This window comes from Chlorocebus sabaeus, chromosome 26, assembly GCF_047675955.1.
Source record: "Chlorocebus sabaeus isolate Y175 chromosome 26, mChlSab1.0.hap1, whole genome shotgun sequence".
NCBI classification, from domain to species: domain Eukaryota; kingdom Metazoa; phylum Chordata; class Mammalia; order Primates; family Cercopithecidae; genus Chlorocebus; species Chlorocebus sabaeus.
This window is the reverse complement of record NC_132929.1, coordinates 16,837,398-16,854,661: the sequence shown is the minus strand read 5'-3', so window position 1 is coordinate 16,854,661 and position 17,264 is coordinate 16,837,398. Positions and strand designations below refer to the sequence as shown.

Below are 17,264 nucleotides of genomic sequence, written 5' to 3'. Positions count from 1 at the left end.
CAATACCCTGCTTCTACAAAAAACAGAGACAAAATTAACTGGGTGTAATAGCTCACCTGTAGTCCAAGCTACTCAGAAGGCTGAGATGGGAGGATCACTCGAGCCCAAGAGGTCAAGGCTGCAATGAGCTGTTATCGTGCCACTGCATTCCAGCCTGGGTGAAGAGTGGGACCCTGTCTTGAAAAAGGGGAAAAAAAAGAGAGAGGTTATAAATCTCTTTGTTTGCTGTTCTCCAAAGGCAGGTAGGTTACATTCTCAGTGCTTTCGAGATGTAGACAGTCACAGAACTAGCAGAAACAGATGTCTAGAGATAGGATGAACAAAGGAAAAACAAAATTTTCAGGTCACTTAACAGCAGATTGATGTAGATGTCACCCATAGGTGTCAGTGTATACCTGGTGTCCTCTGAGTAAGGATGTGGAGCAGGGATGCTTTTAAGTAAAGAGCACATGTCTTGTTGAGAGTCATCAGGGAATTTACACTTCCCCCTTTTGGGATATCTTTTCCCAGGGCACTCTTGGAGTCATGATCTTTTCAGGGCTTTGCATTCTCCCTTTAGAGCACTTTTCTGATCTCATGATGACAAGCATCTTGGTTATAGTGTTTGTGGTTGCATACAGCTTTGCATTGAGTGATTTTGTCACTTCAATTAAATACAGTTCCCCCCCACCCCCTTTTCTTCTCCCCAGGCAAGGAGAGCCTCATCACTGACAGTGGAAAGCTGTATGCCCTTGATGTCCTGCTGACTCGGCTCAAGTCTCAAGGGCATAGGGTCCTTATCTACTCCCAGATGACCAGGATGATAGACCTGCTGGAGGTAGGAGAAGGAATCTTGGGGACCTAGGATACCTTGACATTTAATTTGTAGTAATCAGATGTCCATGACTAATGTTAGTCCTGCTTAATGGGAACCCCAAAACTCCCTTTTTTCTTTTTTCTTTTTCCTCTTTTTTTTTGAGACATAGTCTCACTCTGTCACCCAGGCTGGAGTGCAGTTACACGATCTCAGCTCTGCAACCTCTGCCTTCCGGGTTCAAGCGGTTCTTCTGCTCCAGTCTCCCGAGTAACTGGGATTACAGGTGTGCACCGCCACACCCCTCTTTGTTTTTTTGTTTTTTTTTTCTTGTTTTTTTTTTTGTATTTTTAGTAGAGGTGGTGTTTCTCCATGTTAGCCGGGCTGGTTTTGAACTCCTGGCCTCAAGTGATCCACCCACCTCAGCCTCTCAAAGTGTTGGGATTACAGGCGTAAGCCACCAAACCCAGCCCCCAAAACTCCTTATTTTGATTTTATAATCTATAAAGGGAGCAGAGTTAGATCCTGGCGTGGGGAGTGTGTGAAGGACTTGCGCCCCCTTCCGTATAGCAGTGAAATAGAACACCCTTTACATCCTTCTTTTACTAGGGAAGACATTTCTTAATTTTAAAGTAGGTCACAGCGTAGGAATCTAAAATTATGTATGGAAAACAAGATTTAGGATTAGTTCTCTATGTAAAAAAGCAGAGAACAGCTATTCAACCTGAGTTAATGTAGTGATTCTCAACTTGACTACTTATTGCAATTACCTGAGAAGCTTTTTAAAAATATGGATGTCTAGTCCCATTCCTAGAGATTCTTTCTTACTACGTTTGAAATGAGGTCTGGGCATCAGGATATTTAAAAGGTCCTGGGGTGATTCTAATATGCATCCAGGCTTGACAGCTACTAAGTTAGTGGAAAAGATATAACTGTGCAAAGCAGCTTTTGTTTCTTTAATTGCTTCTTTGTTGAGGTTTTTCTCTTTCTTATCTGAGTGGTGACTTATTTTTTAAGGGACAGGAGGTCACAGACCTTGAAACAGGAGAGTGAAAATGAGAACAGATAATCACAAACTAGCAGAATAAGTCTTTACATAAATAAAGTTTGAGAGGCAAAAGCACCTGGTTGTCAGAAGTACATGAATATTCTCATGTTTTTATATATGTAAGGCTTCATACCCTCACCCTGTTACACCAGGGAATAGTAATAAGTAAGTGGAAATTGTACTGTTGTTATCATTACCTAGGAATAAAGCAATAGGGACCATATCAGTAGAGAAGGAATGAAGGCTAGCATTAAGGAGGGTTTTTAGGCTTTTTGGAAGCCAGGATTGGCTTGTTGAATTTTGCAATGAATTTATCTGAAATCAGTGGGAGGTTTCTTTTAATAATTTGGTAACTTCTTTTAGCCAGAGACATAAATGATTTTTGGGGTCAGTTTCAGCACCAAGTCTTAGGTTTCATAGCCCCTTGAATGATGTTGACAGGCTAAACTCTCTGGTTTGTATTATGAGTAGGCCACTTATTCCTAAATGATGAAAGTGCCTATAAGTGAATGTAAGTCACCATAAGAGAGGTGATTAAGCTGTTGCGTTTGATGTATATGTTAACTATGTTAAATGTCCTAACAGCAGTAATCCAAAATAGAAGGACCGCCTGCATGTCTAGTGTTCCGTTCAAACATGCTCCCAACAGCCAAAACAACATGAGTAACTTTTCCTGCAGTGGGGCTCTTTTTAGGTAAAGTGCACTTTCCTTGTCCTCAAGAGGCAGGGAAACTATAGCTAAAGTAGTGATCTTCAGCTGCTAACAATTAAAGAAAAAGCAGTATGCTAAGGATACTAGTAAGGGACATAATGGTGTTTCTTTTCCAAGACTGTAGTATTACATGTTGATTTATATTAAAGGGAAGTTCCAAGGGAATGTGAATGAGCAATCAAAAAATAAACTAGCTTTGGTAGGTAAAGGTGAGTGTAGGTGGTTTTAAGTTTGATACAGCCTCTATTTTAGTCCTTCCCTTGGTGTATTGCACACTTCTAGGTTCTCATTAAATATTACTAAAATAAGTAATTCAGAGTATGATAAGTTTCGTTCAGGATAAGTGCTGTAAATTCTACCCACCAGGATCACTTCCTCTCTATCTATAATCCAACAGTTATTTTTGGGTTGTGGACCTAGTGAGTAGGTTTTGCAAATAAGCAGCTTGAGAGCCTCTCTAAACATAGATGTATTTCTAAGGGGAATTCCAAATTAGGGAAATGCAAATTCAAAGCCTGAATTTCACAACTGCTGACATTCCTTAGCCATATGTATAACATGCATCTTGGATGCTGAAACTAGAAAATGTTGCAACTATTTGTATGTTTTAAAAGCTAAAATGAAACTCTTGTCTGGTTTCCTTAATACTAGTGGTTCTTCATTTATTTTCTTAAAGTTATTCATTTTTAATTTATTTTAATATTATCCACTCAAATGAACCACATTCTGTATTCCAGGAGATTAGTACTGAAATAGAATTTAATTTATGAGCACAGAATTACAGTGCCCACAGTGTTTACTGTATATCTAATCATTGATTGAAATATAAACATATTGTACATCTTGAGATAGTGCAGCACTAGGCCTGCATTTTTTTGTCTTTGAAAGAGTGTTTTTCAGTCACTTTCATAATAGAAACTCTGAGTACTAACATTCATTAAAGCCATGTTTCAGCATTAAAGCATGACCTGGCACGTGGTCTTGCACTAGGACCTTCTGAATAGATGCTGTCCATTGAGTGTTCTTGACCTTAAGAAAAAACACAAACTTAAGTCTCAAAATGTTGGTTGTTTTGTTATTTCAGGATTTTCCTTTTTCTCTTGAAATCGTATACCCTCTTCAAAGAGAGAAAGAAATGCTTCCAATAGAGTAAGAGTTAGAAACACACTGCGGGTATCAAAGCTCTGTGTTGCTGTGGAGTATGTCAGCAGCTCTCTTTCATCCAACAGGCTTTTTGGAGTTTTGTTGTTGTTGTTATGTGCCTTAGCCATGCCTGTCTGTCTCTGTTTCTGGGGCTTGGCAGAACTAGAAGACATTAAGAATTCACATACTTCTCTATGGCCAGGTTTCCATTCTGTGAGAAATACTCGTTTTGGACATTACTATTTGCACAGTATTTTTTAAAGTCATTGATCGCTTCCTTTTTTCCTTGGGTAAAAATCTGGCTTTAAATTTCTTGTGTGTATATCAGATCTTCTTCCAAATAGAATGTATTCAGAAATGTTGTATTATTTCATATGGCATCTAAATAGTAGTATTTCCAGATAGGGAATTTTTAAAAGGAGAGTGCTTTTGCTGTAACAAATGGGCACTAAGAAAAACCAAAATAGTGAAGAGGAGACTGCTTAATTTCCAGGGCTAGGAGTTTTTAGTTTGCCACTGGCAGAAGTCAAGGACATAAATAGGTGAGGGAATCATAGATCAATAAATGTCGTTATGAGTTTATATTTACTGAACCACCAATAGGATCTTTTTTGTTGTTTTTTTTGTTGTTGTTGTTTTGTTTTAGACGGAATCTCACTCTGTCACCCAGGCTGGAGTGCAGTGGCGGGATCTCGGCTCACTGCAACCTCCACCTGCTGGGTTCAAGCACTTCTTCCTCAGCCTCTGGAACAGCTGGAATTACAGGCACGCATCACCATGCTTGGCTAATTTTTGTATTTTTGTAGAGATGGGGTTTCACTGTGTTGGCCAGGCTGGGCTCGAACTCCTGACCTTAAGTAATCCTCCCATCTTGGCCTCCCAAAGTGTTGGGATTACAGGCGTGAGCCACCGCACCTGGCCACCTATAGGATCTTGGCTGTTGGGCATACTAGGGGAACACATGATCCCTGTGCATTTGGGATGGTGGTATCCAGCTGGATGTCAGGCAGAACTTTTCCTGCCACCACCAATTTTACCATGGTTAGGGACTATTCTCTGTATTCTAGTAGCAAAGATCTTTTAACTTACTACAAATGACTTATCTCTGGGTCTTCTCTTTTGAGTTTCATTCCTGTTGCATCAAGCAACTGAGTTTGTAGTTTAAGGAAATAAGCCACTTGATACTTTCCTATGCAATAAAGAGTACTTGGAAAGAGTTAATCATTTTTTGCTATATGTAGTGTAATTGTTAAATACTGAAATCCAGACAAATCTTGAACTGCACCAATATGTGATAATAGTGCAATATAGAATTAAATCCAGATAATCCATACATAATGACATTTGAGACCCTGAGTTGTGTAACTTGCTCAGTCAGCTATCCAAGTGCAGTTGCTCACTGGGGGAAGATTTATCCTGAGTAGACATTCTGTCATTTATGAGTTGGCCTGTCTTAGAAATGCAGGTTACCTTTGGAAGCTGTGATTCTGAAGATACTGTAAAGCTGGGTATTCTGAAAATGCCCCATGGAATGAAAAGCAAATTGGGTTGGCACATCTGATATCTTAAGTTGCCTGCTTGGCCTTCTTCCAAGTGTACTCTACTTCCTTTCAAAAAAAAGAAAAAGAAAGAAAATTGGGGCTACTGTTAACTAGAGTTCTTATTAGGTCTTAGGAATTATAGGAGAAAAATTGTCAGCTTACAGCCATGCTGTGTATAGTCTTTTTAATTCTTTTTTTCCTCCATGCTACCTTTGAGCAAAGCATTAATGCTAGGCAGATGCAAATATTAGTTAAACATGGTGTTTGACTTTAAGGAATGTATCTAGTGGAGGAGACATATACATATACAAGTAACTGTCAGTGAACCCTGATACTAATGTCAAAATGTGTGAATAGAGCTGAGGATAGCAAGAAGGATACGTTTATTTCTATCTGAGTCACTCTTAAGGAAGGCATCACAAAGACAGTGACATCTGAACTTAAGAACAAATAGAATTTCAACCATCAGGGAGAAAGGAATTTGAGACTAAGGAAGCCAGATGTAAAAAGAGAGATGGAAAGGTACAAGAGTAGTCCACTGTGACTGGAACATATGGCATAGAAGAAAGGGAGATAAAAGGAGTAGGTTGAAGTCAGATTATTTTGGGCCCATGATTGCCTTTTGCTTGTCTTGCTCCAAAGGGCTCTGTATTAGATAAGGGAATTATGGTTGTCAACTTAACTCGCTTGGTTCAATTTACTTGGACTGCAGAAAAATTGTAATAGAGAGAGTAGCCTTTTTGCTAATTATATACCCCAAAGATGGAAAACAGCATGTCTAAGAAAATAAAATTACATCACATTTGCAGGTTTGTGGACCATACTGAGTCCTTTCCCAAAATTGTTTTATCAAAATGAAATCTGGTTAAAATGAAATCAGAGCCAGCTTTGGAATAGAAGTTTCAGAATGAAAGGTTGGTAATAGGATATATAAAACATTTGCCTTTATTTTTTCAGGTGTCCGATTATCCTTTCTTTATGATGGTGGTGGATCAGATTATGGACAGGATATATCAAAAACCATAGGGTTAATGGGGCTCCCTTTTATTTCATGTTAGTAGTGCTGATCATCCCTTCCATCTGAGAAATAGTGGGAGGGTTAAGCCAAGGACTCGGGAACCAATCTGCTTGAGTTTCAATCCTAGGTCTGCCACCGACTGCCTGTGTCACATGAGGGACCTTAACATCTGTAAAATAGGAGGGACAATAATGAACCTACTCTTAATATACACTCATGAAAATTAAAAATCTAAAAAAAAAAAAAATGTAAGAAGGAGGTGATTGGAAGCTGTTGCAGGGCAGATCATGAAGATTTTGATCGTGATCTCTCATCCTGGGGGAAAAAAATTAAAAGAGAAATTTAAAAATATATTAAATAGCACCTACCTTAAAGGTTGCCATAATGATTAGATGAACATAACCAGGTAAAATAGAATAGTGACTGGCAGTTAGTGAATGCTCAGTAAAACTATCTTGAGTTATGCTGGCAGCTTTGTTTGCATGCCACTGATGTGGCATGTGGATGTGATCCGAAGTCCTACCTTTTAATCAGTGACATGCAAACAGAGCATTGTCTTCCCAACTTGTATAGTAAAACAGTGGTTTTCAAACTGATGAGATGTGTTAGAGGACCGGTAGATATTAAACAGAGATGGCCACTCTTTATCAGTCAGGATAGCAATGCTTTTATCTATTATCTATATTAGAGGGGTTCCATATAAGAGTTTGCTTGAAGAAAGTATTCTAATGCTTTAAAAACAGTGTATGTTTGGCCAGGCACAGTGGCTTACACCTGTAATCCTAGCACTTTGGAAGGCCAAGGGAGGAGGATCACTTGAACCCAGGAGTTCAAGACCAGCCTGGACAACATAGCAAGACCCCCATCTCTATAAAAATTTTAAATTTAAATTAAAAAATTAGCTGGGCATAATAGTGCGTGCCTATAGTTCCAGCTACTTGGGAGACTGAGGTGAGAGGATCACTTGAGCCCAGGAGGTCGAGGCTGCAGTGATCCAAGAAAACTATTCTTCAGCCTGTGCAATAGAGCAAGACCCTGCCTCAAATACAAAACAAAACCAAAAAAACTGCATATGTCTACCATAGTGCTTCTCAAAATTAATGCTTTCGAATCAAATGTTATTAAAATGCATATTTTAATGGTGTGCTGGACATCGTGGCTGACGCCTGCAATCCCAGCACTTTGGGAAGCCAAGGTGGATGTATCACCTGAGGTCAGGAGTTTGAGATCAGCCCGACCAACATGGTGAAACCCCATCTCCACTGAAAATACAAACTTAGCCAGGCATGGTGGCGCATGCCTATAATCCAGCTACCTGGGAGGCTGAGGCACAAGAATCACTTAAACCCCAGAAGTGAAAGTTGCAGTGAGCCAAGATCACGCCATTGCACTCCAGCCTGGGCAACAGAGCAAGACTGCATCTCAAAAAAAATAAAAATAAAATGCAGATTACGATTTACTGGGTAAGAGGTGTGTCCCTCAATTCTGCATTTCTAACAGACCTCAGGTGGTACAAGTGCTGCCCATCTAAGGGCCATGCTGAATGGCAAGGTTCAAAGGGAAACTGCCCTGCATTCCCTGTCTAGTGGTTGTTCTCAGCTGCCAATATAGGCTATCAGAATAATCTTTGAAGTTTTTTCCAGCTACAGCTTTACTGATGTATGCTTGATAAATAAAAATTGTATATATTTGAGGTAGATCATGTGATATTGTCTCTCTTAGAAGATTTCACATATACGATACAATATTATTAGCTGTAGTCACCATAATGGTTAGATCTCCAGGATTTTTTTGATTTTGCATAACTAAATCTTTGTACCCTTTGACCAACATCTCCCCATTTCCCCTAGCCCCTGGCAACCCCCCTTCTACTCTCTACTTTTATGAGTTTAACTTTTTAAGCTTGCACATGTAAGTTGAACCATGCAGTACTTGTCTTTCCATGTCTGGCGTATTTCATTTAACATAATCAGGTTTACTTATGTTGATTTCCTTCTTTTTAAGGCTGAATAATATTCCAGTATATATTTATATATATACACCACATTTTCTTTATCCATTCACCTGTTTTGTTTGTTTTGAGAGAGTCACCCTGTTGCCCAGGCTGCAGTGCTGTGGCATGATCTTGGCTCACTGCAGCCTCAAACTCCCTGGGCTCAGGTGATCTTCCCATCTCAGCCTCCTGAGTAGCTGGGACTACAGGCACATACCCGCACACCCAGCTAATTTTTGTATTTTCAGTAGAGATGGGGTTTCGCCATGTTGGCCAGGCTGGTCTTGAACTCTTGACTTCAAGTAATCCACCTGCCTCGACCTTCCAAAGTGCTGGGATTACAGGCGTAAGCCACTTCCCCCGGCCAACCACCACACCTGGCCCCAATCTTTGTCTTTTAGGTGTTTTCCTATAGTATGAGGTTGTAGATGTTGCTGTATTCAGACTTTTAACAGATCTTTTCATGTCCATTTTCTTGTTTTCTGTTTTTTTAAGCTATTTACTGAAATAGACTCTAAATTTACCAAAGCCTGAAATCCCACTGCTCATCTTAGTTCAAGAGCTAAGACTTGAAGCTGTGGAAGGGAATAATTCACTTCTGTTGCCTCAGTAACAGGTTCTCTATAATCAGGGTTGGTTTGATTATGGTCTAGGAATAATATCCCTGGGGTTGTGCTGGCTTTGATATATAAATATGTAAACAGCATCATTTACTAGAAGATTCATTCATCAGTGCTTTTATGTGGCTAGAAGTTCAGTTTAAAAGGCAAATCAGGCCAGACGCAGTGGCTCACGCCTGTAATCCCAACACTTTGGGAGGCCAAGGCAGGCAAATCACCTGAGGTTAGGAGTTTGAGACAAGCCGGGCCAGCATGGTGAAACCCCGTCTCTACTAAAAATAGAAACATTAGCCAGGTGTGGTGACGGTTGCCTGTAATCCCAGCTGTTCAGGAGGCTGAGGCAGGACAATCGCTTGAGGAGACTGCAGTGAGCCACGATTCCGCCACTGCACTCCAGCCTAGGTGACAAGAGCAAGACTGTGTCTCAAAAAAAAAAAAGGCAATATGTAACAAACCCGCACGTTGTGCACATGTACCCTAGAACTTAAAGTATAATAAAAAATAAATAAGGCTAAAATTATAATCTGTGTTATGGGTGACTCTCTGTAAACTATCTTGGTATTGTCTAGTTATTTTGTTGTTCTGATTGCAACATTCTTTTTTTTTTTTTTTTTTTTTTGAGACGGAGTCTCGCTTTGTCGCCCAGGCTGGAGTGCAGTGGCCGGATCTCAGCTCACTGCAAGCTCCGCCTCCCAGGTTTACGCCATTCTCCTGCCTCAGCCTCCCAAGTAGCTGGGACTACAGGCGCCCGCCACCTCGCCCTGCTAGTTTTTTGTATTTTTTAGTAGAGACGGGGTTTCACCATATTAGCCAGGATGGTCTCGATCTCCTGACCTCGTGATCCGCCCGTCTCGGCCTCCCAAAGTGCTGGGATTACAGGCTTGATTGGATTAGCTGCAAAAGGTATAGCAAGCCTCTAAGGACCGTCATCTTGCTATCATTTGATACCTTCTTTCCTGAAGTCCTTTTTATCCAAAACACCCGCTACCCTTCTGCCATTAGCTCAGTCCTACAATATAGCAATGCCAGCAAGTGTGAACTTGAAGCTCACTTTGAGTATTTTATGCTCCTCTTTGATTATCACAGCTCTTAAGGAACCACTTCGAGACAGAAAGAAATAGCAAAAAATTAAATTAAAATTAAACCAAACATAAAACACAATGAAGATGCGTATGTCAGTGAGCTTGTCTACTTTGTTGACCAGCTTTGCCTCACATGTACCCTAGCCAGAGACCTCTGCCAAGTTCTTGGCACTCACTCCATCTAAGAATAGGCTGTCACATACGCTGCACCAGATATACCAAACTACACCAACCTTGTGTGCTAAAATGCCCCACCAAGTATAAGAGTTACATATGAAAATATAGCAATATAAGAACATTTGACCACAGAAAACTAGTTAACACAAACATTTCCCAAATGTAGAAATGATTAGTCTTTTTCAATAGAGAAGTTATTTTAGAACCGAAGTAACTATTTTATGCTGTTTCTTATAAATAGGCCGCTGTGTTGAGTTTTTGATACCAGTTCTTCTACAAGTGGACTTTTTGTAGTGTAATCAGAGATAACAAAAGAGGAAATAAATGTTCATTTGGACATAACTATAAGAAGAATTGCAACTTCTTTTTTTTTTTTTTTTTTTGAGACGGAGTCTCACTCAGGCTGGAGTGCAATGGCCAGATCTCAGCTCACTGCAAGCTTCGCCTCCCAGGTTTACGCCATTCTCCTGCCTCAGCCTCCCGAATAGCTGGGACTACAGGTGCCCGCCACCTCGCCCGGCTAGTTTTTTGTATTTTTTAGTAGAGACGGGGTTCGCCAGGATGGTCTCAATCTCCTGACCTCGTGATCCGCCCATCTTGGCCTCCCAAAGTGCTGGGATTACAGGCTTGAGCCACCGCGCCCGGCCAAGAATTGCAACTTCTAAGAATGGAGAGGCAGTCTCTCCATTGTATCTTTTGATGTCTTAAAAGTTGTAATTCCTCTTGATAATGTTAAGAACATTCTCTGCCATAGAAAATTACCTTGTCTTTTGTTTCACTCTGATACTTAGGCCTCCCCTAACAGTGATGCATGCTCTGATGGGAGAAGGAAGCTTAGGCTGTAAATGGAAGCATTTTAATCAGTAAAGATTTGCTCTGGGGAAACACATTCATTTCAGCGAACGTTACTCACTGAAAAAAAAAGTAGGTATTTTCATAGCTGTGAAAGATATCTGGTTGATGACTGAAAAACTATTTTGGTTTGTGGAATTTTTTTTTTTTTTTTAATGAAACCTATAGGAATTTACAGAAATAAGATTAGGTTCCAAACTGAAATTGAGAGTGATTATAATCTTCAGATTGCCCTGGATTTTCACACATTGGCAGTAAACTCATTTACAAGTAAACTTCCTGTACTCTTGAGGTTGCGCTCTCCCCATTCTGGATATAATGGCTTGCCTCCAATGTGGACAAGGTAGAAGACTGGTAGATGCTTATGGAAATCAGAATACAGTAATTTGCATCAGACTTACTGTGTCCTTTCATCCCGGTTGGCAGGAATACATGGTTTACAGGAAGCATACTTACATGAGGCTTGATGGCTCATCCAAGATCTCGGAGAGGCGAGACATGGTTGCTGATTTTCAGAACAGGTAATGTTCATGGGAATTACAAAAATTATCTTTTTAATTTCCCTCTAGTGCTTGAAATGGTTTTTTTTTTTTTAATGCCAGGGCATCTGAGATTAATTAAGGAATCAAGATGTAATTCCTGCCATTTTAAGAAGTTACTAAATCTGCTTATCATAATTCAGATCTATGTGTCTGGGAGAGAAAAAGAGAATATACCTGATAGTTTGTATGTTTGAAGTATGCTTTCTTATGACACCAGCGCCTATTTCTTTGGATAACAAAAGAAATCGTTTCTAAGTATGAACCAAGATCCTCCTCAATAGATAATAGGTATGTAGAAAAAAATCCACCAGCGTATATTCCTCATTGCTTACAGTAGCCGTTTCTTTTTCTTTTTTTTTTTTTTTGTGAGACAGTCTTTCCCTGTCACCCAGTCTGGAGTGCAGTGGCACGATCTCAGCTCACTGCAGCTTCCGCCTCCCTGTTTCAAACAATTCTTGTGCCTCAGCCTCCCAAGTAGCTGGGATTACAGACATGCACCACCACACACAACTAATTTTTGTATTTTTAGTAGGGACGGGATTTCACTATGTTGGCCAGACTGGTCTCGAAATCCTGGCCTCAAGTGATCCACCCACCTCCCCCTCCCAAAGTGCTAGGATTATAGGCATGAACCAATGTTCCCGGCTGCTAACAGTAGCAATTTCTGAGTGTTGACTTAAAGTTATTAGTTTGTTTCTGTGTTTCATTTTGTATAAGAAAAAGTACCTTTTATTTTCCTGCTTTCCTTTCAACGTAGTAGCAGCACAGTGCAGTATGACAAATTGCAATACTGTACAATCTATTCAGCTGGCAGCTCTCATCCACATACCTCTCCCACCTACTAATGAGCCTATGAAATTTCAGTTACCGCCTGCTGAATGCTGATGGTTTACAGAGCCATCATTATCCTGAGTGCAGTTTCTCATTGTAATAGGTAGAGTCTGGTTTACTGCTCTCTCCAAGGAGAAAGCCAGGCCTCACTAGTGACGGTCTGCTGAACTTCATCTTCAGTTTTCTTCCTCAGACCTGGAGAGCTGAGGAATAAAGCAGATCTTAATATCAGTAAATCAGAACAGCTTTGACTTTGGCTTTTAATTGCATGGCCTCTTAATATTTCACTTTTGAATTCTTGTGAAGAAAATTAAGCACATAGCCATTTTATTTAGATAATAATTTTTAATTTCATTCAGTTCTAAAGCATGGTTTAATTCAGACATAAAATAATTTGGCATAAAACACATCCACAATTCAACATAGAATGTCCTCTGTTTAAGGGTTTTTCCTAAGTTAAAACTACACACCAAAATTCCAGGTGCCTGTTTGACCAACAATAAGGAGAAGATCTGCTTCAAACCTATTTCCATTTGTTACCCTGGCACAGCTGTGTGGATAGCCTGACCTAACTTCTCACCTAGCAGAAGCTATCAGTAGATTCTAAAACCAATTATTTGAAACATGAGTAAGCATTGTGGCTCCTTAGCCCACCACATTGTTTTGGCAAAAAGAGGAAAAAAAAAATTACTGGGCGATCTTCATCTTTTCTTAATTCTAAAATCAGTGATACGTATCTTATCATGTCATGTCCTTACCTACTCCAGCCTCAGAGCTGCAACTTGACAAGAATCTTATGTGCAAGATCTATAGACTGTATGTTTCCTCAGAGTGCCTGTATTTTCTCCAGTCATGCCAGTGTATCTGTGATGTGTGTACACTGCTATGGGGTGGCATGCTTTGTAATGAGAAAAGCCATTAAGTAATAGGTATTTCACCTGATACTGTTTGTGTTTATTTTCCACTAGTATATTTAATATTGTACATTTAAGGATCTTTTTAACAATAATGTTTTGTTTTTCTTCAGTAACAGTTGGGGCCTTTATATATTATAATGAAATGCCTATTGAGAAAAAGGCCGGGTGTGGTGGCTCACGCCTGTAATCCCAGCACTTTGGGAGGCCAAGGTGGGCTTATCATCTGAGGTCAGGAGTTCGAGACCAGCTCAGCCACCATGGTGAAACCTCATCTCTACTAAAAATACAAAAATTAGCTGGGCGTGGTGGTGGGTGCCTGTAATCCCAGCTACTCAGGGGGGTGAGGCTGAGGCAGGAGAATCACTTGAATTTGGGAGTTGGAGGTTGGAGTGAGCAGAGATCCGCCACTGCACTCCAGCCTGGGTGACAGAGTGAGACTCTATCTCAAAAAAAAAGAAAAAGAAAAGAAAAATCACCCACAGTCCCACTACTGTTAACATTTTGGTATATCCTCTAGGCTTTAACGTATGTATAGGGTTGTATTTATACTGTTACCATATTATAGGTGGGATTTTGTATCCTGATTTCTTCTACTTAATGTTCTATCATAACCATTTTCATGTATCATTAAAAAGTCTTTGCCGACAACCTTTATTTTATTTATTTATTTTTTTTGAGACAGATTCTCACTGTCACCCAGGCTGGAGTGTGGTGACGCGATCTTGGCTCACTGCAACCTCCACCTCCCAGGTTCACGTGATTCTCCTGCCTCAGCCTCCCGAGTAGCTGGGACTACGGGCACCTGCCACCACGCCTGGCTAAGTTTTTGTATTTTTAGTAGAGATGGGGTTTCACCATGTTAGCCAGGATGGTCTCAATCTCCTGACCTCGTGATCCGCCCGCCTCAGCCTCCTAAAATACTGGGATTACAGGCATGAGCCACTGTGTCCAGCCTTGCCAACAACATTTTTAATGATCACTGTTCTGTTACACTGGGTATATATACCACTTTTCTATTATTGAATAGAAATATCTACTAGAAATGTTGAGTGAATATTTTTGTGTATAAAGCTTTGTCATTATTTTAGATTACTATCTTAGCATAGATTCAAACACGAGAAATTACTGAGTGAAAGGATAAGAACATTTAAGACTATGTATATTTCTTTGTAGAAAATTCTACTGATACAGACCCCAACCAGAGCTGTAGTATGTTGACTTCTAGTGATTTGGGCTTCTGAGTAGTAGAGCCGCAGTCGTTCTCCTGGCTTACCCAATTATTAGAAAACGGGGCTGTGAGACCCAGGGCTCAGTATATTTTGCAGTACCTTCGTAGTGGAAAAAAATCAGGAGGTATATAATTTATTATCTCTGAAATCTCTTACTTTACTTGGGAAGCAGAATTACTTGGGCAATCCCAGTAGTAGTGCACAATAATTTTGAAAAGTTTAGCTCTAAAATAATGGCATTTTCACCATTAAATTTTACTTGGATTTACTTAGTAAAAAATGTAGTTTTTCACAGCTTTTATTAGGAAATCTTGCTTGAGCCTTCAGACTCTACAACTGAGAATTACTTAGGTAACAGTGAATGTTATTTAGAGTCAACATTTGGGTAACCATTGTTTTAACACCCTCTATCTAATATTAGGCAAAATGGAAAAAGAGACTGAAGTCTCCTTCTGATCCTTGCGTACATTACAAACTGGATGCTTAGAGTTGGGATTATGGCAAAGAAGTAATCTATTTCTCATGTGTAGAATCTGGACTGTGCATATACTGACCCCTCTAAAGGGGGGAAAATGCTCAACTTACAAATTTGAGTGACTGCAATTGCCTGATACAGAGAAAAAGACAGGTGTTTTTGGACACAAGCACTCCTTGCCAAATAATTTAATTAGTATTAATGAAAGACATCCAAAGAAAAAATTGTAGTTTCAACTGGAAAGCCTTGTGGCTCAAAGGTCAGCCAGAGTAAACAACAACGCCTATAAAAAGCCATTTACATTCCCTTCATACAAGATTTATTTATGAGGGATCCTTCCAGGAAAAAGTCTGACTGAGACTAAAGACTGTTTGGCCAGGATGTCCTGACTGGGCAACATTCAGAGCATGTGACCAGTGCGTGATCCTAGAAGCCATTCGCAAGGTCTTTGCTCTGTGGCGCCTTGGCCTTTGCTTCCCTTCCTCCTAACCCATGACCTTTACCAAATGGATCCTCGCCCCATTATCTGACCACTCAGTGTGACTCTTTGGAAAACATGAGGGAAAAGTGACTGTAGCATGGATTTTTTTCTTTGTGAGTGTCGTAGAGATTCACAGTTGTCTTTCATTGTGGTTCCTTTTCAGTCATTCAGCAAGCCTTTACTGCAGTCAGCTATGTGCCTAGCACTATTTGGGTATGTTGGTGCAAAGTCACCTCAATGGGTTATTAAAGAAGAGTGAGAGTGAGACCTACACATGTCTTTGCTCTGTGGTTTTATAGGCCCCTTAACAGACCAGCCAGATAGCTGGTCTTTAAGGTCTGTTCCAAGTGACCCTGAGTTGAGATGCCTTTTCAGCTTCCTAGAGAGGGCACCCAGACCACCATGTTGCCTTCTGAGATTTTGTTTTCTCCTGTTTAGTCAGAGCCCCTAAAACATTAATTCACATTATCAATACTGTTATAGCATTATTCATTAGAAAGGAACTTCTTAGTAGTTTGATTTAGATATTTTTGGTTTTTACAGCAGTATAGTCCATGATTAGAACTAATTTCTTTGATTATAAGAACCCAAGGTTTCTGCAATTCTTATTTTTTCATTACAATATGATAAAATTACGTTGAATTCATCATCTACCTCATCATCACAAGGCATCTTTTCAGTACATAATTGATATCCAAAAGAAACCATTGTATTTCTAAGTTTTTCTACTAATTTATTTTTACTTACATTTCTTTCACTAGTGTTCTTCTGTATATAGCCCCTATTTGTAAGTGATTACATCTGAACTAAACTCTGACTGTACAGACTATGGAAATTACCCATCTTTTTCTTTTCTTTTCTTTCTTTCTTTTTTTTTTTTGAGACAGGGTGTCACTCTGTCACCCAGGCTCTGGAGTGCGGTAGAACACAGTAGAGCGATTACAGCTCACTGTATCCTTGACCTCCCAGGCTCTACTGACTCTCCTACCTCAGCCTCCCAAGTAGCTGAGACTACAGGCTTGTACCACCACACCCAGCTAATTTTGTATTTTGCAGAGACAGGGTTTTGCCCTGTTGCCAAGGCTGGTCTTGAACTCCTGACCTCAAGGGATCCACTCACTTCAGCCTCTCAAAGTGTTGGGATTACAGGTATGAGCCACCGCACCTGGCCAGAAATTACTTATCTTTTTTTTTTTTTTTTTTTTTTTTTTTGAGGCAGAGTCTTGCTCTGTCGCCCAGGCTGGAGTGCAGTGGCACTATCTCGGCTCACTGCAAGCTCCGCCTCCTGGGTTCACGCCATTCTCCTGCCTCAGCCTCCCGAGTAGCTGGGACTACAGGCGCCTGCCACCACGCCCGGCTCATTTTTTTGTATTTTTAGTAGAGATGGGGTTTCACCGTGTTAGCCAGGATGGTCTCAATCTCCTGACCTCGTGATCCACCCACCTCAGCCTCCCAAAGTGCTGGGATTACAGGCTTGAGCCACCGCGCCCGGCGAAATTACTTATCTTTTTGCTTCTAATACTTCCTTTTGTTGTACTGCTCAAATGCCTTGTCTTTTCCCACCAGTCCCCCATACCGCCACCCTGTACCCATTCCCTGACACCCCATGCTCTTATTTTGGGTCTTCTCAAGAATTATCAAAGAAAAGTCCTAGCCATTGAATGACTCCATCAACTCTCACACCAGTATCAGAGGAGCCTTTGATTCCTTGCCTCTGTACCCACCAAAGCAGGAGAGGAGGATGTATGGAGCAAGAGCAGTCTTCTCAGTGCCGAAGTGGGAAGGATTGCTTATCCTTTTTAAGAGATAG

General features: G+C 40.3%; 1 protein-coding gene across 4 annotated transcripts in view; it reads left to right on the top strand.

The window, feature by feature from the left end:
- Positions 1-17,264, top strand: part of INO80 (INO80 complex ATPase subunit) — a 140,623-nt gene that overhangs the window by 101,749 nt on the left and 21,610 nt on the right. For all 4 annotated transcript variants that reach the window (XM_008016982.3, XM_008016985.3, XM_008016984.3 and 1 more), the window contains 2 exons: positions 690-817; positions 11,406-11,500. In XM_008016982.3, coding sequence (XP_008015173.1) covers positions 690-817; positions 11,406-11,500 — 223 coding nt within the window. The remainder of the gene's footprint in view (positions 1-689; positions 818-11,405; positions 11,501-17,264) is intronic.